This window comes from Ranitomeya variabilis, chromosome 5 (assembly GCF_051348905.1).
Source record: "Ranitomeya variabilis isolate aRanVar5 chromosome 5, aRanVar5.hap1, whole genome shotgun sequence".
Taxonomy (NCBI): Eukaryota; Metazoa; Chordata; class Amphibia; order Anura; family Dendrobatidae; genus Ranitomeya; species Ranitomeya variabilis.
This window is the reverse complement of record NC_135236.1, coordinates 89849473-89874101: the sequence shown is the minus strand read 5'-3', so window position 1 is coordinate 89874101 and position 24629 is coordinate 89849473. Positions and strand designations below refer to the sequence as shown.

General features: G+C 50.2%; 1 protein-coding gene across 2 annotated transcripts in view; it reads right to left on the bottom strand.

Moving 5' to 3' along the window:
* KANSL3 (KAT8 regulatory NSL complex subunit 3) overlaps positions 1-24629 on the bottom strand; it is a 130882-nt gene that overhangs the window by 17738 nt on the left and 88515 nt on the right. For both annotated transcript variants that reach the window (XM_077262905.1, XM_077262906.1), the window contains exons 18-19: positions 8260-8408; positions 7996-8117 (exon numbers count right to left, since the gene is read on the bottom strand). In XM_077262905.1, coding sequence (XP_077119020.1) covers positions 7996-8117; positions 8260-8408 — 271 coding nt within the window. The remainder of the gene's footprint in view (positions 1-7995; positions 8118-8259; positions 8409-24629) is intronic.

Here is a 24629-nt window from a genome sequence, read left to right as displayed (position 1 = left end):
CCCTTGCACCGTACTCGGGGTACATACATCCGGACCCCTGCACCACACACAGGGTACGTACATCCGGACTCCTGCACCACAGATGGGGTACGTACATCGGGACCCCTGCACCGTGCACGGGGTATGTACATCCGGACCCCTGCACCGCACACGGGGTACGTACATCCGGACCCCTGCACCGCACACGGGGTTCATACATCCGTACCCCTGCACCGCACACGGGGTTCGTACATCCGGACCCCTGCACAGCACACGGGGTACGCACATCCGGACCCCTGCACCACACACGGGATACGTACAACCAGACCCCTGCACCATACTCTGGGTACATACATCCTGACCCCTGCACTGCACACGGGGTTCGTACATCCGGACCCCTTCACCGCAGATGGGGTACGTACCTCGGGACCCCTGCACCGTGCACGGGGTACGTACATCCGGACCCCTACACCGCACAAGGGGTACGTACATCCGGACCACTGCACAGCACACGGGGTACGCACATCCGGACCCCTACACCACACACGGGATAAGTACAACCGGACCCCTGCACCGTACTCGGGGTACATACATCCGGACCCCTGCACCACACACGGGGTACATACATCCGGACCCCTGCACCACACACGGGGTACATACATCCGGACCCCTTCACTGCACACGGGGTTCGTACATCCAAACCCCCTGCACAGCACACGGGGTACGTACATCTGGACCCCTGCACCACACACGGGATAGCTACAACCGGACCCCTGCACCGTACTCGGGGTACATACATCCGGACCCCTGCACCACACACGGGGTACATAGATCCGGACCCCTGCACCACACACGGGGTATGTACATCCGGACCCCTGCACCACACACGGGATAAGTACAACCGGACCCTTGCACCGTACTCGGGGTACATACATCCGGACCCCTGCACCACACACAGGGTACGTACATCCGGACTCCTGCACCACAGATGGGGTACGTACATCGGGACCCCTGCACCGTGCACGGGGTACGTACATCCGGACCCCTGCACCGCACACGGGGTACGTACATCCGGACCCCTGCACCGCACACGGGGTTCATACATCCGTACCCCTGCACCGCACACGGGGTTCGTACATCCGGACCCCTGCACAGCACACGGGGTACGCACATCCGGACCCCTGCACCACACACGGGATACGTACAACCAGACCCCTGCACCATACTCTGGGTACATACATCCTGACCCCTGCACTGCACACGGGGTTCGTACATCCGGACCCCTTCACCGCAGATGGGGTACGTACCTCGGGACCCCTGCACGGGGTACGTACATCCGGACCCCTACACCGCACAAGGGGTACGTACATCCGGACCACTGCACAGCACACGGGGTACGCACATCCGGACCCCTGCACCACACACGGGATACGTACAACCGGACCCCTGCACCGCACACGGGGTTCATACATCCGGACCCCTGCACCACACACGGGGTATGTACATCCGGACCCCTGCACCACACACGGGATAAGTACAACCGGACCCCTGCACCGTACTCGGGGTACATACATCCGGACCCCTGCACCACACACGGGGTACATAGATCCGGACCCCTGCACCACACACGGGGTATGTACATCCGGACCCCTGCACCACACACGGGATAAGTACAACCGGACCCCTGCACCGTACTCGGGGTACATACATCCGGACCCCTGCACCACACACGGGGTACATACATCCGGACCCCTGCACCACACACGGGGTACATACATCCGGACCCCTTCACTGCACACGGGGTTCGTACATCCAAACCCCCTGCACCGCACACGGGGTAGTACATCTGGACCCCTGCACCACACACGGGATAGCTACAACCGGACCCCTGCACCGTACTCGGGGTACATACATCCGGACCCCTGCACCACACACGGGGTACATAGATCCGGACCCCTGCACCACACACGGGGTATGTACATCCGGACCCCTGCACCACACACAGGATAAGTACAACCGGACCCCTGCACCGTACTCGGGGTACATACATCCGGACCCCTGCACCACACACAGGGTACGTACATCCGGACTCCTGCACCACAGATGGGGTACGTACATCGGGACCCCTGCACCGTGCACGGGGTACGTACATCGGGACCCCTGCACCGCACACGGGGTACGTACATCCGGACCCCTGCACCGCACACGGGGTTCATACATCCGGACCCCTGCACCGCACACGGGGTTCGTACATCCGGACCCCTGCACAGCACACGGGGTACGCACATCCGGACCCCTGCACAGCACACGGGGTACGCACATCCGGACCCCTGCACCACACATGGGATACGTACAACCAGACCCCTGCACCATACTCTGGGTACATACATCCTGACCCCTGCACTGCACACGGGGTTCGTACATCCGGACCCCTTCACCGCAGATGAGGTACGTACATCGGGACCCCTGCACCGTGCACGGGGTACGTACATCCGGACCCTTACACCGCACAAGGGGTACGTACATCCGGACCCCTGCACAGCACACGGGGTACGCACATCCGGACCCCTGCACCACACACGGGATACGTACAACCAGACCCCTGCACCGTACTCTGGATACATACATCCTGACCCCTGCACTGCACACGGGGTTCGTACATCCTGACCCCTGCACTGCACACGGGGTTCGTACATCCGGACCCTTGCACAGCACACGGGGTACGCACATCCGGACCCCTGCACCACACACGGGATACGTACAACCAGACCCCTGCACCATACTCTGCACACGGGGTTCGTACATCCGGACCCCTTCACCGCAGATGGGGTACGTACATCGGGACCCCTGCACCGTGCATGGGGTACGTACATCCGGACCCCTACACCGCACAAGGGGTACGTACATCCGGACCCCTGCACCGCACATGGGGTTCGTACATCCGGACCCCTGCACAGCACACGGGGTACGCACATCCGGACCCCTGCACCACACACGGGATACGTACGACCAGACCCCTGCACCGTACTCTGGATACATACATCCGGACCCCTACACCGCACAAGGGGTACATACATCCTGACCCCTGCACTGCACACGGGGTTCGTACATCCTGACCCCTGCACTGCACACGGGGTTCGTACATCCGGACCCCTGTACAGCACACGGGGTACGCACATCCGGACCCCTGCACCACACACGGGATAAGTACAACCGGACCCCTGCACCATACTCGGGGTACATACATCCGGACCCCTGCACCACACACAGGGTACGAACATCCGGACTCCTGCACCACAGATGGGGTACGTACATCCGGACCCCTGCACAGCACACGGGGTACGCACATCCGGACCCCTGCACCACACACGGGATACGTACAACCAGACCCCTGCACCATACTCTGGGTACATACATCCTGACCCCTGCACTGCACACGGGGTTCGTACATCCGGACCCCTTCACCGCAGATGGGGTACGTACATCGGGACCCCTGCACCGTGCACGGGGTACGTACATCCGGACCCCTACACCGCACAAGGGGTACGTACATCCGGACCCCTGCACCGCACATGGGGTTCGTACATCCGGACCCCTGCACAGCACACGGGGTACGCACATCCGGACCCCTGCACCACACACGGGATACGTACAACCAGACCCCTGCACCGTACTCTGGATACATACATCCTGACCCCTGCACTGCACACGGGGTTCGTACATCCTGACCCCTGCACTGCACACGGGGTTCGTACATCCGGACCCCTACACAGCACACGGGGTACGCACATCCGGACCCCTGCACCACACACGGGATACGTACAACCAAACCCCTGTACCATACTCTGCACACGGAGTTCGTACATCCGGACCCCTTCACCGCAGATGGGGTACGTACCTCGGGACCCCTGCACCGTGCACGGGGTACGTACATCCGGACCCCTACACCACACAAGGGGTACGTACATCCGGACCCCTGCATCGCACATGGGGTTCGTACATCCGGACCCCTGCACAGCACACGGGGTACGCACATCCGGACCCCTGCACCACACACGGGATACGTACAACCAGACCCCTGCACCGTACTCTGGATACATACATCCTGACCCCTGCACTGCACACGGGGTTCGTACATCCAGATCCCTGCACCGCACACGGGGTACGTACATCCGGACCCCTGCACCGTACTCGGGGTACGTACATCCGGACCCCTGCACCACAGATGGGGTTCATACATCTGGACCTCTGCATCGCATACAGAGTAAATACATCCGGACTCCTGCACCGCACACGGGGTCCGTGCATCCGGACCCCTGCACCACAAGGGGTACGTACATCCGGACCCCTGCACCACACACACACAGAGTAAGTACATCCGGACCCCTGCACCGTAAACAGGTGTACATCCAGTCTCCTTCAAAACAGATGAATGGTGGAGTGGTGAGCTAGACAACCACAGATCTGAAATAAATTACCTATTCTGGGAATGTGTCATCGATACTGTAGTTATGAATAAACCCTAACATTAAAAGGCATAAAGGAAATATCATTTTTTTATAATCATGTAGTTTTTATGTATAAAATTGTTAATTGTTCGTAAATAAATGTCTTAATATAGCTTCATAGCGGTCAGTCTTGTTTTTGTGATACAATAATAGAAATTGCCTACTCGGGGCGGTCAATCACTGGAATTTTAATGGATGTTGAAAAATAAAGGAGAATTTTCTTTTTTCCAACCCCGTGGTTGTAAGCTGGAATTTTTATTTCATAACATGATGGCTTGCTGAAGCTTCCACTACAGCAGGAGTGGGCAATTAATTTTTCCAATGGTCAACATGAGAGACTCTGACTGTTGTGTAGGCCCGGACCAACTTCTGCTTATTACTCATTTTTATCACTTAATATTGAGCAGAATCAAGTATGTTAAGCAGCTACTACTAACACAAGTTACAGCTGGGCTTCTTGTAACCTGTATTTTGTACTGTAGCAGATTAGCAACATCATACATTTTATTAAAAGCGGTTATGTTACATGAATCATTCTGCTCCTGTTATTCAGCCTTACATATATTTAAAGGGAACCTGTCACCCCCAAAATCGAAGATGAGCTAAGCCCACCAGCATCAGGGGCTTATCTACAGCATTCTGTAATGCTGTAGATAAGCCCCGATGTATCCTGAAAGATGAGAAAAAGAGGTTAGATTATACTCACCCAGGGGCGGTCCCGCTGCGGTCTGGTCCGATGGGTGTCGTGGTCCGGTCCGGGGCCTCCTATCTTCATAATATGATGTCCTCTTCTTGTCTTCAAGCTGCGGCTCCGGCGCAGGCGTACTGCAGTGCGCAGGAGTCGGGAAAGGTCAGAGAGGCCCAGCGCCTGCGCACTGCAGTACTTTGCTCTGCCCTCAACAGGGCAGACAAAGTACGCCTGCGCCGGAGCTGCAGCATGAATACAAGAAGAGGACATCATCGTAAGAAGATGGGAGGCCCCAGACCGGACCGCGACACCCATCGGACCGGATCGCAACGCCCATCGGATCGGACCGCCCCCCAGGTGAGTATAATCTAACCTCTTTTTCTCATCTTTCAGGATACATCGGCGGCTTATCTCCAGCATTACAGAATGCTGTAAATAAGCCCCTGATGCTGGTGGGCTTAGCTCATTTTGGGGGTGACAGGTTCCCTTTAATAAGTATAGCTGCCCCTTGATCAACAGCAGCCTCACATACAATAAGTCCCTACAGCGCCACACACACTGTTAATGATCTCCCCGCAGACCCTCATAAAGTATGATGTGCCCTCCAGCCAACACACACAGCATGATGTCTCCACACACAAGCATGACGTCCCACAGCACTCACACAGTTCAATGGCCCCTACAACCCCCCCGCAGGTTAATGTCCCACCACAGTGTATGATGTCCCCACAGCCCCTCACACAGTACTATGGGCCCACAATCCCGACACATAAGATGTCCCCACACAAGTATGATGTCCCTACAGTCACTCCAACAGTAATATGGCTTCCACACAAGTATGATGTCCCTATATCCCCACACAAGTATCAGGTTTATACAGCCGCTCACGCAGTATGATGACCCCCACATTTCCCTCACACAACTACTGAACGTTAATTAAAAAAAACAAAAAACTATTCACCCCACCCAGCTCCTTCTGATTCAATGATACATTTGGGACAGTGTGTACTGAATCGCAGTACAGCATCCATGATTTCATGATGGAATCGTGCCCACCAAAACTCTCGCACATGTTGAATGACAGAACAGGAAGCCGAAGGCTTCCTGATCCATCCTATTATTCTCCAGTATCTGTGTCCTGACAATACTGACACCAGTGAAATTGAGACATCAGGCAAGTGGTGGCCACATGGTGCTCAACGCTACTGTATCCAGCCTTTTGCGGTCTCACGGTCTGCACTGGAACAGCCAAAGGGCCGGATGTGACCAGCAGACAGCACTTTGTGCAAGTCGGCTTTAGAGGGACGTCACTGCATTACTGAGTGTATACGCCCCCTAGTGGCAGGCAGTCAACATACCAGGTCTTGGATTTACCTTTATACTTGGACTTTGGCTATATCTATCAGATAAAAAACAAAGAAGTACTCGTGGATGAAAATATACTATAAAGCCCCAGCTAATCCAGCAGCTAAAATAGACCTGTTATGCCAATCGATGGGGGGGTCCCAGCAGTTGGACCTCAACCGATCAATAAGTTATCACCTAAATTGTGGATTAGTTATAATTGGGTTCTCTGGTGAAAACAAGTTAACAGCAGAAACATCTTCTTTTGCAGGAACCTCCATTATGATGTACAAATGTAGTATAGTGGGGTGCATAAAGTACAGCCTGCAATGCCATTCTGAATGGCCGATAAATAAATGGGAAACTGATCAGAATGTGACTACTCACATGTACTTTCAATGTAAAGCAGAGGAGTGGCAGACAGATCAAGAGCAGGCTTGGGCAAATAAAAAGTGCTCTATAGTTCCCATTTACATCAGAATAACAGGGTCTCTTGACCCCCCACATAGTAGTCCAGAAACGAGTATGGAAGTTGGAGAACTGGAGCTTTTTTAGATAAAAATTTCAAACATCATGACGAAAATGATGCAGTCTTACATTAAATTATGGCAAAAAATTGCCCTTTTGGAGGTTTCTTTGCTAAACAACAAGGAAAAAAATGAACTTTGGCTTAAATGCATTTGCAACGTATTAACGCAGCCTTAATTGGAACCTGTCAACCCTCCCAAGCCGTCTATATGGGCATGTAGTTCATAGAAAGATGAATACAACTATATCTTACTATATGTGATCTGATGTTCTTTTCCAGAGAAATCTATAAATCCTTACAGATAAATGAGCTATTAAGATCTATGGGCCGGACATAGATCTCCCTGAGAATCTACGAGCTTATTATAAATGAAAGAATACGTTACCAGTGTGAGACATGTAATGACAGAGAACCAAAAAACTGGGACAGCATACTTGTTGGTATATGTTCAAAGTGTTGGTGCACATTCACATTCTGACCATTAATAGACCAACTTATAACGAAAACAATGAATTACACCCTGCAGTAGGTAAAGAATAGTAACACATGTAAATAACATCGGGTACCCAGCTGACACTACTTTCATCAAAACTCAATCGGGATGGTCCCTAACTCTAGTAAGTCCAGTTTTTCGGTTATGACATTGTATATTAAGCTTTCCACAGGCTGAAAAAAGTGCACAACACAGTCAGACCCAGGTTCAGCTCTGCCACCGAATATTTTGAGGACTGCTGGCACACAGCGAGGCGAGTTACTAGCATTAGGGACCATTCTTATTGGGTACACCTTGTCGCAGTGAGATGGCATTTATGCTCTTTTGATCAGATTGCACTGCTGTTAGGATGCACTGTGCATTTTCTTCAGCTATTATTTGTACTGTGTAGGACTTTAAACACAAGTTAACATCAATGTTCTACATACACTATCAGGCTATAATGTATAATTACCTGTATGGTGGATCCATTGTTGGCTGTAGTGATGGGGAGGGCAGCTGATTTACCACCAATATCTTGAAGGCTGAAACTCAACCCCTGCAGAAGGCTGCTGGCAGAGGCTCCAGGGCTTGTTCCTAAAACACAGAGACCAATTTCACTATAGTCTTAGGGAGAGTTGACTATAGAAACTCAATACTGATAAATACAAAGCCTGTCTTGTTAATAATGATAATAGATTGGACACTTCTATGTCTAAATCATTTTCTTCAGTAGTACCTGCCAATGCTCCAGACTGTGGGTGCTGAACGGCTGGAGAAATACTGGAAGCTAGCCGGCTCTGGATGGAGTGAAAAGCACTGGGGGCGGATGTATTTGGGATCAGGGCTGAAGAAACAGCGCCAGACGTGGCATTTTCAGATATCAGCCTGCATGGAAGAGGAAGAAAATATAGATTAGTAGGATAAAAGAATTACAATATACTGAGGTTATGTAGACGAACTCTAAATGTACTGTGACAATTTATAGTGAACAGGTAGGTATAGGAGAAAAATAATTGGATTTTGGAATCACCGTAAAATCCTTTTCTTGTTGGGCAACTGTCCTGCCACTAAGAAGCTCGACACTAAGCATAAAAAATAAAAAGAAGTGTTGGCTGCGCCTGTGTGGGCTATATACTCTCCTCAGACCCTAGGCAGCTTTGTTTAGTGCCAAAAGCAGTAGAAGAGAAACCCGAAACCAGGAAACTCTAAAAATTATCAAGAATCTGGAAAAGAACAAACACATAGGCCACAGGCAACAAGAAGTGATCCCCTGGCAGGAACAAGGGGTGTCCTGCAATGTAACTTTTGTGCATAGTGTCAGCCTCCTAGTGGCAGCAGCATATACCCATAGTTTCCTGTGTCCCCCAATGAAGCGATAGAGAAATTCAGTTTTATCGTTAATAGCCCGGGAAGACACAAGACCGTGGGACGACAAGACCGTGGAACGACAAAAGACCGTGGGACATCTGAAAGCAGTACAAACAGGTGGGAAAAATAAAAACAACAGGTGACCATGTGCACCACGTAGCAGATAGAGGCCGGCAGCACCCTATGGCTTCTGCGGAGGCCAGTATGGGGCATAGAGCAAAGCTTATCGAACCCGAGAAAAGGTGTGGACAGAGGCCAAGGTGGCAGCCATGGAAACCTGGAACATAAAAGCCCAATAGTTGACTGCCCTGGAGGTACCCACTGCTCTAGTGGAATGCAGTGACCCAAAGGGAAGACGTTCAACCTGGACCTTGTAGGCTCCCACAGCAGATCTAATCCATTTGGAAATCATTTTTTTGGATACTGACAGGCTATTGCAAAGCTCATCAGAGAGGATAAAAAGAGAGACCGTAACCAGATCCAGATGATGGAGGGAAAGCTCACGGGATGAGCTGGAGATTAGCAAAAAAGAGAGGAAGATGATGTCCTCCTTGAGGTGAAAGGCAGAGCTCACCTGTACAAGAAAAAAATGGCATGAAGTGTAAGACCAACTTGTCCTAAGAAAAACAATGAAGGAAGCCCTGCAGGGAGGGTAACTAGCTCAGACAAGCCACATTGAGTGTCATGGCTGCTGGAAATGCCAACTTCTACAAACGTAACTTTAAGAATATGTTGTGGAGAGGCTCAAGACAAACTCCTCAAAAGCAGACAAAACAACGTTACTCCACTTGTTACCTGAAGAGAGGCAGAATTAGCCACTCTCTGAAAATCTTAACCGTCCTGGGTGCCTGTCCCTCTGGCTCCGCCCCTTCCTCTTCCTGGCTTCGGCACTTTGAAACGGTGTGGGGCACCGAAGAACCTCGGCGTCTTCCTCCTCACAAGATCGCAAGCTCAAAGGGGACATAGGTTCCTACATTGTGGACGAGGTAGGCTGTTGGCTACTGGGGGCTGATTCTAGGCACTCTAATGGTTCTTGTCTCACTGTTTAGTAGTCTATTTTTTTGTCTTTTCTCACTTATAAAGTCTGAGCCTAGAGAGGACCATGCATGACAATTACTGCAGTCTGCACTTGCCACTTACTATTACAAATCACACAAGCATAGTAAGTTTTCCCTTGGTCATTATGTGGCCTATTGTGCTGCCTGTATCCCTCCTGCTTCCTTGATGGTAGCTGCACAGAGGATATCTATGACAGCTGAGTAGAATGTGGCCCCACCTGCTTGAGCTCCTGATTTAGCTCAGTCTGTAGCCAAACTAACCAAGGGGTCCAGAACACTGGTTACTGTTGTGGAATGATTGCCAGTGACTACTAATCGCTCCAGGAACACTGATCGCAATTGTGATCGAGTCGGATCCTCCAGCCAGCACGTACCAATATGGCTGGTTACGAAAGTAGTCCAGATGGCTGCAGGACACTTCCTTGTCCTGGTCGCCTTCACAGGGGAGGTGCACAGATTCCTATTCCCCTTCCCAGGCGATTCGCTCCCCTCAGTACTCAGAATCAAGTTCCAGTTCAGAATTCATTCTAGATCTTTATCAGTTGGAAAAACTAAGAGAAACTAAGAGAAAACTAAGAGAAATGATGGATAGTTTGGTGTCAGCTTTCAGAAGCATAACCGTATGAAGGTTTTATATCCCTTCACAGAGCTGGTGGCTGCTTGGTCTACTCCAACAGTTGTAGATACGCTGTTTCTCGCTAATGTAAAGTGACATCTCTACCTCTTGCACAGATTGCAATGCTGAAGGATCCCTCGGACACAAGGGTCTGTGAGGAAGTAGGTTTTTTGCCCTTTGTCCAGCCTTTTCTGCCACTTGGGTTTCCAAGTCAGTAATTGCATGGGATAAGCATTTGAAGCAGTTTGTTGACTGGCTCCTAGGATCTGGGATTAGCTTAGATCGCTGATTAGATTACACAGGCAGGGAAGTATCTCTCTTCTGTCAACATCCTTGAGTCAAAATTTGCCAAAAGCTGTGGATCAAGGTATGGAAGGCGGACTTGGCTTCCAGGAAATCTTTGAAGAGTCCTGTTTATTTGTGAATCCATTAGACAAGATCATTTCAGAACCAACAGGCGGTAGAAGCACTCTGCTTCCTCAGTCCAAGGCTAGTCTTCCCTTTCGGAGGTCTGTCCCTTTCACCAGTTTACTGCACCGAATGAGTCAGGTAGGCAGGTTAGACCAAAGGTCTCTCAGGAATTCTGGAGCGCTACCTTTAGGCTGGGGTCACACTTGCGAGTGCAATGTAAGAAACTCGTGCGAGTCTCTCGCCTCAATACCCGGGACTGCCGCCAGCACTCGGGACCGGAGCGTTCAGCTGCATAGAAATACATGCAGATGCACGCTCCGATCCAGAGTACCGGCGGCAGTGCTGGGTATTGAGGCGAGAGACTTGTGTGAGTTTCTTGCATTGCACTCGCAAGTGTGATGCCAACCTTAGAGCGACACCCACCAGATGCCCCATTGGGTCAAGAGCTAGGTCCTCCGAGTCCAGAGGTGGTAGGAGGGTCCCCACTTGGGGTTTCTTCCCAGGTGGCGGCTGCCTCCTCCTTTTTCAGGAGGCATGGCTGGTGGCATTCAGCGATCTTTTGGTCAGGCAAGTCCTCTAAGGGTTATAGAATAGAGTTCACCGCTCTACCTCACAATAGTTTATTTAATAGTTTGAATAATTTAAATTTAAATAATAGTTAATAGTTTATTTTGCTCTCGCCCTCCCGGAACTCCCAACTTAAGAGCCAGTTTTGAAAAGACCATAACTTCCCTGCTGCAAGCAGGGGCGATTGTAGCGTTCTCAAATGGCGCAAAAGGTTGTATGCAGACCTACTACCGTATATACTCGTGTATAAGCTGAGTTTTTCAGAAAATTGTTTTGTGCTGAAAACGCCCCCCCCCCCCCCCTATACAGGAGTCACAGTACAGAAAGCCGGCGGGGGAGGGTGGGCGATGGAGCAGTGGGTGCCAGGAGCTGGCGCACACATCATACTCACCTACCTGCACACCCTCGGTGCTGGCACTGCATCTCGTTCCGGCCGCCGACACTTGAATGCAGCTCTTCCTGTGCTCAGCAGTCTCGTGGTACTGCTCATTAAGGTGATGAATATGGACGCGTCTCCACTCCAACAGGAATGGAGCACATATTCAATACCTTAATGAGCGGTACCACGTGACCGCTGAGCACAGGAAGAGCTGCAGGCAGGCGCCGGCGGCCGGAACAAGATGCAGTGCCAGCACCCAGGGCGCGCAAGTAGGTATGATGTTTTTTTTTTTTTCAATAGGAAACATGCACACAGGGATAGGGGATAAGGAGGCATGCATATAGGGACGGAATGGGGAGGCATGCATACAGGGACAGAACAGGGGAGGCATGCATACAGGGACAGAACAGGGGAGGCATGCATACAGGGGCAGGGACGGAGAGGCATTCATACCAGGACAGGGAAGGGGAAGCATGTATACAATGACAGGGACAGGGGAGGCATGCAGACAGGGACAGGGGAGCCATGCATAGCAGGACAAGGATGAGGTGATACCCGGCTTATACTTGAGTCAATAAGCTTACCCAGTTTTCCGTGGCAAAAGTAGGTGCCTCGGCTTATACTCGATTATATACGGTAGTTATCCCCAAAAAAGGCAGCTCGGAGCTGCCTATTTTATATTTAAGGCACCTGAACACTTGCATTCGGCTTCGTCACTTCAAAATGGAGTCGCTCTGGTCAGTGGTCCATGGAAACTGGAGTGTTTCTCTTTTCACTTGATATTCGAGATGTTTATCTGCATGTGCCAATTTTTCTGGCCTACTAGCGATTTCCTTGCTTTGCGGTCGATCAGAATCACTATCATTTCAAGGCTCTCCCATTCAGGCTGACCACTGCGCTCAGGATATTTACAAAGGTTCTGGCCCCCGATTATGGCATTACTAAGGTCCAGGGGAATCATTGTTTTCCCCTTTCTGGACAACATTCTTGTCAAAGCACCATCCTTTGCGCAAAATCTAGAGAGCTTACATATCATTCAGACACTGGAGCGATTAGATTTGATTGTCAACAGGACAAGTTTATTTTGGTTCAAATACAGCAGCATGGTTTCTGGGAATGGTGCTCAAGACTGTTCAGTCATCGGTATTTCTTCCGGAAGAGAATAGATAATCTCTTCAGTCTTCCAACAGAACTTTAAAACAACCAGACAGACACTCTCCATTTTTGCATGAGGTTCCTGGGAAAAATAGTGGCAATGTCCGTACCATTTGCTCAATTTCGGTCAAGGCCTCTACAGAACATGCTCCTAGACTCTTGGGATAGATCAAAGTTCCTTAATTGGCCTATTCGTCTCCCCCATCACTGCCACCAGTCTCAAGTGAAGTGGTAGGTAACGTTACCCAAGTCAACTCGAGGTTGTTTTTTTTGTTCCATTCAGTGGCAGATGCTCACCACTGATGCCAGTCTATCTGGCTAGGGATCAATTTTCCAAGGTATTTGAAGCAGGCAGGAGAAACTTCTCTCAATCAAGATGCTGGAGCTCAGAGCTATCAGTCTGCCTCTTTTACAATGGCAGCACTTACTCCAGGATTTGCTAATATCAAACACCGGGGGTGGTTATGCGAAGCCCATCGGCCATGGCTAAAGCCGCAGGGATTCTGGACTGGGCAGAGGACAAGGTTCATCTAATCTCTGCAGTTCACATATCGGGGGTATACAATTGGGAGGCAGACTAATTCTCCAGTAGCTACCTGCAGGACAGTCGGCTCTTCACCCAGAAGTGTTCATGTAGATCTGTCACTCGGGTATTGAAATTTTTGAGATGGTCCCAGGACCCCCAGGTGATTGCAGTCAACGCCCTGGCAATCTCTTGGTCCCAGTTATTTCTGCCTCATCTCTTCCCATTTCTACTACTTCTACCCAGACTTCTTAAGAAGATCAGGACAGAGGGTGTTCCAGTCATTCTGATTGCTCCAGATTGGCCTTGGAGAGCCTGGTATTCGGATGTGGTCAATCTCCTGGCGTATGTCTCATAGGCTCTACTGAACCACCCGGACCATCTGTCCCAGATTTCGTTCTTCCATCCAAATTTACTGGTGCTCAATTTGATGGTATGGCTGTAGAAGCTGTGATTTTGAAAACAGCAGGACTGTGAGTCAGACAGGTCTGAGGGTCTGCCATCGCACTTGGAAGGCTTATTTTTGTTTGGGAGAGTCAACTTTGCCTATAGCTTTTTCCTTGCCAGTGCTGCTCTCCTTCAGATTGGGCTGGGAGTTTAGCTAGCTCAAGGGTCAGGTGTCCTCCCTGCTTATTTTGTTTCACAAGGATTTAGCATCAATAGCCCAAATTATAACTTTTCTCCAGGGGGTGGCACATGTTAAGCTACCCTATCAGGCTCCTCTGGACCCTTGGGATCTGAGTCTTGTTTTAGTCTCTTCAATCGCCACCTTTTGAGCTGATCAGAGAGATCTCTGCGCTTTTTCTTTCTTATAAGGTAGCTTTCCTTATAGCCATCACTTCTATTAGGAGGGTCTTGGAGGTTGCAGCTATTTCTGGTTTACGTCATTCTTCATCAGAATAAGGTAGTGTTGAAGCCAGTTCAGTCTTTTCTCCAGAAGGTGGCTTTAACTTTTCACCTTAACGAAGATATTGTTTTGCCTTCCTTTTGTCTGACAGCATTTCATCCTAGTGAGAAAGCCCTGCACAGGTTGGACGCTGTTAGAGTCGCAAGATATTATTTATCGGCTACTGCCTCATTTAGGTGTTCTGATTCCTTATTTGTTATACCACATAGCCCTCTTAAGGGTCAAGTCGCTTCTAAAGCGACCATCGCCCACTGGATCAAGACTATATCTTTTTGCTATTATCCAGGTTAATAAGGCTAAGCCCAGGGTGGCCCCATTTAAAATTAGGGCGCACTCTACTTGGGCGGTGGGTCATCAAGGCATCAGCGTTGCAGCTCTGTAAAGCAACGACTTGGGAATCGGTGCAGATGTTTTCCAAGTTTTACAGGGTGCACACTTTCGCTTCAACAGATACAAGCCTTGGTAGGAAGATACTGCAGACGACTTCTGCTTAGGTTACGTCGGAAAAGTAGGTGGTAACGGTATGATATTTAATACTATCCCAGCCTAGGGACAGCTTTAGGACGTCCTATGGTTCTGTGTTCCCCAAGAGGACAAAAGCGAAATAGGGATTTTTGTGTACTCACCGTAAAATCCTTTTCTCCGAGCCACTCATTGGGGGACACAGAACCATGGGTGTTATGCTGCTGCCGCTAGAAGGCTGACACTAAGTTGAGACAAAAAGAGTTAGCTCCTCCTCTGCAGTGTACACCCTCATGCTGGCTCCCAGAGATCCAGTTCAGTGCAAAAGCAGTAGGAGATCATTAAAAAACATATAAAATCATATTAGAGTACAACATGTTAGAGTAAGGAAGAAACCAAAATACAAGCCATAAGGCTAACAGGGTGGGTGCTGTGTCCCCCAATGAGTGGCTCGGAGAAAAGGATTTTACGGCGAGTACACAAAAATTCCTATTTGTCCTTCGCCACATTGGGGGACACAGAACCATGGGACGTCCCAAAGCAGTCCCTGGGTGGGAAACAACATAACCGATTAACTCCGTGTACCAACTGACTATAGATGTGCTACAGCCGCTTGTAGAATACGTTTGCCAAGGGCCGCATCAACAGATGATTGAGTATGGATGTTGTAGTGCTTCGAGAAAGTATGCAGGCTGGACCAAGATGTGGCCTTGCAAACCTGTTCTGCCGATGCCGAATGGCTCAAGAAGCGCCCACCGACCGAGTTGAGTGTGCCCTAATCCACGCCGGGATAGGTCTGCTCCTGACACGGTAGGACTCCTGAATAGCCGAACGAATCCATCTGGCCATCATGGCTTTAGAAGCGGCTAAACCCTTTCTGTGACCCTCAGGTAGAACAAAAGGGCGTCCGACTTACGGAAGGGTGCAGTCCTCGAAATGTACCTCCTGAGAGCCCTTAATACATCCAGGGTGTGAAGGGCCTCTTCAACATGATGTCTTGGCGCTGGACAAAAGGAGGGAAGAACAAGGTCTTCATTAAGGTAGAAGGATGAGACCACCTTGGGCAGAAAGAACGAAGATGGACGAAGGACCACTTTGTCCTGGTGGAAGGTAAGAAAAGGCGATCGACACGACAGGGCAGCTAGCTCTGTGAGTCATCTGATAGAGGTTACTGCCACAAGAAAAGCAACTTTCCAGGAAAGAATAGTCAGCGAAACGTCTTGCAAAGGTTCAAAAGCAGTCTCCTGAAGAGCACCCAGGACCAAGTTAAGATCCCAGGCCTCTAGCGGCATCCTATAGGGGAAATCACGTGGGAGACCCCCTGAATGAAAGTTCTCACTTGTAAGTTTGAAGCAATCTTGCGTTGGAAGAAAACGGATAATGGCGAAATCTGACCCTTGAAGGAGCTGAGTGCCAAACCGGAATCCAAACCGGACTGGAGAAATTCCAGAATGGAGGGAACCGAGAAGACGAGAGGAGGACGTCCACGGTGCCTGCACCATGAGAAGGCTTTCCAGGTGCGGTGATAGATGCAAGCAGATGTCGATTTGCGAGCACTAATCATGGTGGAGACTACTTGTTGGGAGAAACTGGCTTGAGTTAGGATCCAAGTTTCAACAGCCAAGCTGTTAAACGTAGGGCCCCTGAGTTCTGGTGGTAAATCGGACCTTGGCGGAGCAGATCTGGCAGCCGCCAGGGGACGTCGGAGAAGAGTTGCACTAACTCCAAGTACCACGCGCGGCGTGACCAATCTGAGGTGACTAGGATTAGAGGAACCCCCCTCCGTCTTGATCTTCCGGATAACCCTCGGTAGTAAGGGAAGCGGAGGAAACATGTACAGGAGATAGAACTGATGCCACGGGGAGACCAGCGCGTCTACCCCGATGGCCTTTGGGTCCCAAGATCGAGCTATGAACTTGGGTTCCTTGGCGTTCAGCTTGGACGCCATCAGATCCACGTCCGGAGTCCCCTAACGAAGGCAAATCTACTGGAAGACCTCCGGATGGAGTTCCCACTCTCCTGAGGCGAGACCCTGATGGCTGAGAAAATCCGCCGCCCAGTTTTCCACGCCTGGGATATGCACTGCAGAAATTACCGAGCGGTTGTTCTCGTTCCAATGGAGAATGCGGGACACCTCGCGCATTGCTGCCCTGCTGCGGGTACCCATCTGATGATTTATGTATGCCACCGCTGCGACGTTGTCTGATTGAATCCGAATGGGATGACCCTCAAGGAGGGAGTGGAAACGTCTCAAGTCAAACCTGATCGCTCGGATCTCTAGAATGTTTATCGGAAGTCTCGACTCCCGAATTGTCCAACGCCTCTGGGCAGTGTGGTGATGAAATACTGCTCCCCAGCCTAGGAGACTGGCGTCGCTAGTCACCACCAGCCAGTGAATCGGGAGAAAGGACCTTCCCTGACTGAGTGACGATTCCAACGTCCACCATTTGAGCGCTTGCCTCACCCACGGGGACAGAACACATGGCCGATCGAGGGATAAGGGACTCCTGTCCCAATTGTCCAGAAGCGCCTGTTGCAAAGGGCGGAGATGCAGTTGGGTAAAGGGAACAGCTTCTATTGCTGCTACCATTTTTCCCAGGATCCTCATGGCAAACTGAATGGAATGAGGGGAGGGACGACGAAGCGTCCGGGTTCCCTGCTCAAGGGCTTGGGCCTTGGACTGAGGGAGCAGAACCAAGCCCTGGGATGTGTTCAGGATTTATCCCTAGGAAGGAGATCCGCTGGGCTGGAACGGGAGAAGACTTGTCCAAGTTTATCAGCCAGCCCAGGCGAGAAAGAGTATCCAAGGTAATGTGGACGAAGTCCTCGCAAGCCTGGTAGGATGGTCCCTTGATGAGGAGGTCGTCCAAGTATGGCAAAACGACCATGACCTTCGTGAATACGCTGGGCGCGGCGCGGTGGCGAGGCCAAAGGGTAAGGCCGTGAATTGGAAATGGGTCCTCCCGAATGGCGAAACACAGAAACCTTTGATGCGGTGGGAAGATTGGGATGTGAAGGTAAGCATCCCTGATGTCGAAAGGATGCCAGAAACTCTCCTTTTTCCACTGAAGAAATGACCGACCGGAGGGATTCCATCTTGAAGTGCCGGACCTTGACAAACCTGTTTAACATCTTTAGGTCCAAAATGGGCCGCACCGCCCCGTCCTTTGGAACGACGAAGAGGTTCGAATAGAAATCGCTGAACCACTTGTGTTCTGTAACCGGAACAATGACCCTGTTTCGCCAGAAAGAATCGATGGCGCAGTAAAGTGCGTGAGCCTGAGCCTCTGAATTTGGGAGACGAGAAGGGAAGAACCGTGCCGGAGGAGAAGCGGAAAATTCTATTTTGTATCCGGAAGACACCAGGTCTCTGACCCATTCGTCGTGAATGACGGAAAGCCAGACATGCTGAAAAAGAAGCAGGTGGCCGCCTACTTTGGTGGTGTCATCCGGATGACTCAGCGAGTCATTGTGAGGAGAACCTGGAGTACCTGGTTCCCTTGGGTCTGGATTGCCTAGGTTTACCTTTCCAGGGCTGGTTGGGCCTGTACGAGACCCGGGGCTCTCTCACAACGCGGTGATCGTCCCGATCTTGACAAGGCTGCGGAGGTAGACCAAAACGGGCTACAGCGAAAGGACCGGAATCAAAACTGTTGCTGGCTTGAAAAGTCCGTCTGGGCCTTTGCTGCGGGAGAAATTTGCTTTTCCCTCCTGCAGCATCGGAAATAAGCTGGTCTGACTTTTCTCCAAACAGTCGTCCACTCTGAAAAGGCAGAGAAATTAAGGACTCCTAAGCCATAGTGCTCTCCTAATGGTGATGGCGTTTGAAGCTGCAAGTGCAGCGCAGTTCGCTGCATCTAGAGACGCATACATCACATAGTCCCCGGCCATGGCAATTTGTTTGGTGAGATCCTCTGCCTCTGATGGAAGAGCCCTGTTCTGAATGGATTTTGCAAGGGCATCTGCCTAGAAAACCATTGCCTTTGCGACCCATGCTGCAGCGAAACATGGGGAGAGGAACCTCAGGCTTCGTAAACAGAGTGAGGAAGGTTATCTATTTGTCGGTCTGTGGGATTTTTAAAAGAAGCCCCATCAGGCAAGGATAAAAGCGTTTTGGACGCTAAACGCGACACGGGAGAGTCCACTAACGGAGGCTCCGTCCAATCCTTGATAAGATCTGCAGAAAAGGGGTATTTTGTCTTAAGGGACTTTTTCCCCATTAAGTGCCTATCAGGTCGCTCTCTGTGTTGCCGAACTATGTCTATAAATTCCGGATGAGAGGCAAACACCCTATGGGATCGCTTGGTTCTTTTAAAATACACAGCATGATCCGGGGTTGAACTAGAGCAATCATCAATTTTTAGCGCGTGATTGACGGCGTCAATGAGAGAATCCACAGTCGATTGAAACTCCGGGAAATCCGGGTCTAGAAATGCCTCTGACTCATATTCTGAGTATTGTTCGATGCGAACCCCTGGAGAGGGTGAGCGAGAAGCGGAGCTACCGGAGGCTGAATGGCATGAACGCTCAGGAGAGGTACTGCGGATCCGTTTTCTGGATGTCCGTACCTACTTCAGGTGTGATCGGCCCCTGCCCAAGTCCTGTGTCCCGCAGTCTGATGAGGCGGCGCGCTGAGTACAGAAGACCGGCATCCAGGGCTGCTGACACGTGCAGAAAAGGCGGCTGGAACAGAGCGGTGCCTTGCAAGAAAGATGGCTGCCAAGAGTTGGGAGGCATTCTCGCATGAAGCGATAAGCGCCAGGTCTGTGGGCGGAGCCGCTGGAGGGACATCGGGATGTGGCCTACACTTAGCTGAAGCCGGGGACTAAATTTATGGCCGGAAATGCGCTGCAGAGCCCTGAGATGTCCCTGCCGCTATGAAGCCCTCCTAAAACCGCCAGGAACGACCCCTCCCAGACCGCTAGGATCCCCATGGCACTTACCCCATATTGAAGGGGATTGCAGAGCAGCTGTGCAGCAGATTAGAGTTGTGCTGACGATAGTTGTTTGAACGGTGCAGGGTTGGAAAGCCTCAATCCACCATACCCCTAAAGGCTGGTGGCGAGGAACCGTCCGCCTCCTTCCATAATCCGCTTTTTCAGTGGTAATGCAGTGGGGGCTGCACGGACGCCAAGATGGAGGGTACCTCTGTACATCCAAGGGTCTGACCTGGTGGGCAGGGAAAGTTGTCCGGCAGTAGGCCTGGCTGCAGAAGAGGATACATGGAGGCGACACTCCATGTGCTCCTCTGTTAAAAGGTGTGGGGAGATCGGTGCTCTTTAAGAGACCCGTCGCCCCTAAAAATCAGCCGAGGCAATGGCATCCTACGTCGCAGGAGAGGATATGGAGAGGCGACACTCTCTGTGCTCGCCTGTTGTTGGTTAGGGGAGACTGGAGCCTTGAAAGGTTCCATCGCCCCTTCGTCCGGGTAAAAATTAAAAAGCGAAAAATCAAAAATTAAAATAAAAAAGTTTTTGGTCTGAATAGCAGACCTGTGTGCCTCCTACAGACACTAAGCTTGACCTGGATCTCTGGGAGCCAGCATGAGGGTGTATACTGCAGGGGAGGAGCTAACCTTTTCTGTCTTAACTTAGTGTCAGCCTCCTAGTGACAGCAGGATACACCCACGGTCTGTGTCCCCCAATGTGGCGAAGGAGAAAAGTAGATTTTTTTTAAATTTACTTTAAAATCTGTTTCTCGTAGTCCCCATTGGGGGACACAGCTCCTTTCTTTGGTTGCCCAGTTGGGAGTACAGTTATATTTCTTATTGTCTTAATTCTTTTCTCTTTCTACAGCTTTCTCACAAAACTGAGGAAGCCTGGCTCCAGCAGGCGAGGTATACAGTCATGGCCAAAATTTTTGAGAATGACACCAAAATTATATTTTCACATGATCTGCTGCCCTCTGGTTTTTATTAGTGTTTGTCTGATGTTTATATCACATACAGAAATATAATTGCAATCATATTATGAGTACCAATAGGTTATATTGACAGTTAGAATGAGTTAATGCAGCAAGTCAATATTTGCAGTGTTGACCCTTCTTCTTCAAGACCTCTGCAATTCTCCCTGGCATGCTCTCAATCAACTTCTGGACCAAATCCTGACTGATAGCAGTCCATTCTTGCATAATCAATGCTTGCATTTTGCCTGAATTTGTTGGTTTTTGTTTGTCCACCCATCTCTTGATGATTGACCACAAGTTCTCAATGGGATTAACATCTGGGGAGTTTCCAGGCCATGGACCCAAAATCTCTATGTTTTGTTCCATGAGCCATTTAGTTATCACCTTTGCTTTATGGCAAGGTGCTCCATCATGCTGGAAAAGGCATTGTTGGGCGCCAAACTGCTCTTGGACGGTTGGGAGAAGTTGCTCTTGGAGGACATTCTGGTACCATTCTTTATTCATGGCTGTGTTTTTAGGCAAGACTGTGAGCGAGCCGATTCTCTTGGCTGAGAAGCAACCCCACACATGAATGGTTTCAGGATGCTTTACAGTTGGCATGAGACAAGACTGGTGGTAGCGCTCACCTCTTCTTCTCCGAATAAGCTGTTTTCCAGATGTCCCAAACAATCGAAAAGGGGATTCATCAGAGAAAATGACTTTACCCCGGTCCTCAGCAGTCCACTCCCTGTACCTTTTGCAGAATATCAGTCGGTCCCTGATGTTTTTTCTGGAGAGAAGTGGCTTCTTTGCTGCCCTCCTTGAAACCAGGCCTTGCTCAAAGTGTCTCCGCCTCACAGTGCGTGCAGAAGCACTCACACCAGCCTGCTGCCATTCCTGAGCAAGCTCGGCACTGCTGGGAGTCCGATCCCACAGCTGAAACAGTTTTAAGATACGGTCCTGGCGCTTGCTGGTCTTTCTTGGGCGCCCTGGAGCCTTTTTGACAACAATGGAAGCTCTCTCCTTGAAGTTCTTGGTGATGCGATAGATTGTTGACTGAGGTGCAATCTTTGTAGCTGCGATACTCTTCCCTGTTAGGCCATTTTTGTGCAGTGCAATGATGGCTGCACGTGTTTCTTTAGAGATAACCATGGTTAACTGAAGAGAAACAATGATACCAAGCACCAGCCTCCTTTTAAAGTGTCCAGTGATGTCATTCTTACTTAATCATGACTGATTGATCGCCAGCCCTGTCCTCATCAACACCCACACCTGTGTTAATGGATCAAGCACTAAAACGATGTTAGCTGCTCCTTTTAAGGCAGGACTGCAATGATGTTGAAATGTGTTTTGGGGGTTAAAGTTCATTTTCTGGGCAAATATTGACTTTGCAAGTACAGTAATTGCTGTTAAGCTGATCACTCTGACATTCAGGAGTATATGCAAATTGCCATTAGAAAAAATGAAGCAGTAGACTTTGGAAAAATTAATATTTGTCTCATTCTCAAAATTTTTGTCCATGACTAGTGTTGAGCATTCCGATACCGCAAGTATCGGGTATCGGCCGATACTTGCGGTATCGGAATTCCGATACCGGTATTCCGATACTTGCCGCGTATCGGATACCGGAATCGGAAGTTCCCAGATTCAAAATGCACAAATTCAGCCAATGAGAATGATTTCAAGTGTGGGCACATCCTGTTCAGCATGGAGGGCATGAAACTACTGGCATGGCTGTGATTGGCTGCTGAAATGATGTCATGATGCAGTTTAAAAGTCGCTGGCGCCATTTTGCGATCACTCTGCTGTGAATTCAGTTAGTGACAGGACGCTGTTTGCTGACTGAGGGCCAGTTTAGAGATAGCCATTTGCTTCTTTGTGCTTTCCAAAGGCTAATTTAGCAACCGCTGTGTTCACCTACTATTCACCTTGCTTTTGCCTTGTAGCGCTGTTTTCACAGCGATCTGCAAGGTCTGTGTGTGTGTGTGTGTGTGAGTGCAGCCCACTCTCTAGTCTGAGTGCAGCCACATAGGCCATCCATAGCTGGTTGTATTCAGTTCAGGGAGGGTGGTTCATTGCCTCATACTGTCCTTTTTTTTTTTTTTCAAGTAGTGTAGTCTGCTGCTAATTTATTCAAAAAAATCCTATTAGTGTCTTTCCACCCGTCTCCAGCTAATTTGTGGAAAAACACTACATAGGATAACGTAGAGGAGGGTTTTTGGGCCTTGCAGCGCCGTTTACGGCTGTCTGCACGGTCTCCGTGTGACTGCAGCTCGCCCTGTAGTCTGTGAGCAGCCATAGCCTGGTTGTCTCCAGCTCAGGGTTCTTCACTGCGTCATACCGCAAAATCAATTTTCATTTTGTTTTAAGTAGTGCAGGCTGCTGCACATTTTTTCAAAAAATTCCTATTAGTGTCTTTCCACCCGTCTCCAGCTAATTTGTGGAAAAACACTACATAGGATAACGTAGAGGAGGGTTTTTGGGCCTTGCAGCGCCGTTTACGGCTGTCTGCACGGTCTCCGTGTGACTGCAGCTCGCCCTGTAGTCTGTGAGCAGCCATAGCCTGGTTGTCTCCAGCTCAGGGTTCTTCACTGCGTCATACCGCAAAATCAATTTTCATTTTGTTTTAAGTAGTGCAGGCTGCTGCACATTTTTTCAAAAAATTCCTATTAGTGTCTTTCCACCCGTCTCCAGCTAACTTGTGGAAAAACACTACATAGGATAACGTAGAGGAGGGTTTTGGGGCCTTGCAGCGCCGTTTACGTCTGTCTGCACGGTCTCCGTGTGACTGCAGCTCTATCTGTTGTCAGTTCAGCCCCCAAAAAATAAATAAATAATAAAGTTCACCAAACACACCAGTGACACCACTTTACATTTGTGTAGGCCACATTAGCTCATATTAAAGTCTAGTCCACACTTTAGAAAATTTGTGTTTCTTATACCTGTTAGAAGGAGTTGTTCAGGAATAAGCACACAAATCCGTTAGTACTTTTCTGCTTATCTTTATCAGTCAACCAAGATGAAGAAGGCAGTGAGTAAGGCACGTGGGCGTGGGCGCGGAGCAGGGAGGGGACGTGGGGATTCTGTGCCTGCTGCGGGCACTGGTGACTCATCAGCACCCACTTTCACAAGGGAACAGTCATTCATGCGCAGCTTTGTCGCAGAGCGCCGTACACCGCTGCTGCGTGAAGAACAAATTGAAGCCGTTGTCGGATGGATGGCAGCTAATGCATCAACTTCAATTAGTGCCACATCCTCTCAGACACAGAGCACTGGAGAGCAGCCATCTGTCTCTTCACCACCTGCCAAATTGCCCAGGCAGACAGAGAGCCCAGGACAGGAGCCGTCTCTACTTCTGTTCTCTGAATCTCTTGGCTTGGAAACAGGGGGCCAGCCAAGCAGCATTGGAGAAATGGAAGAAGAGGCAGGGTGCAGTGATGCCCAACAGCTTTTTCTCTCTTCCTCTGAAGAGGCGGGTGGGCCAGTGGCTCCGTTCACCACATCGCAGGCCGCATCAGCTGATGATGACACTCAGGTGCCACTTACTGGTGCGTGCTCTGCTGCTGAGACTACCCAGGAGGAGCAGTTGGGGGCAGAGGGTAGTGTAGATGATGAGGTCCTTGACCCATCTTGGCGTGAGGGACAGGAAGGTGGTGGGAGCAGCTCTGAGGAAGAGATTCCCCGTACGGCCCAAAGAGGGAGAGGGAGGGGGAAGACTGCGGATCCTGCAGCCTCCGCTTTGGCACCCGTTAGGAGCATGTCTCTTCCAAAAGCCAA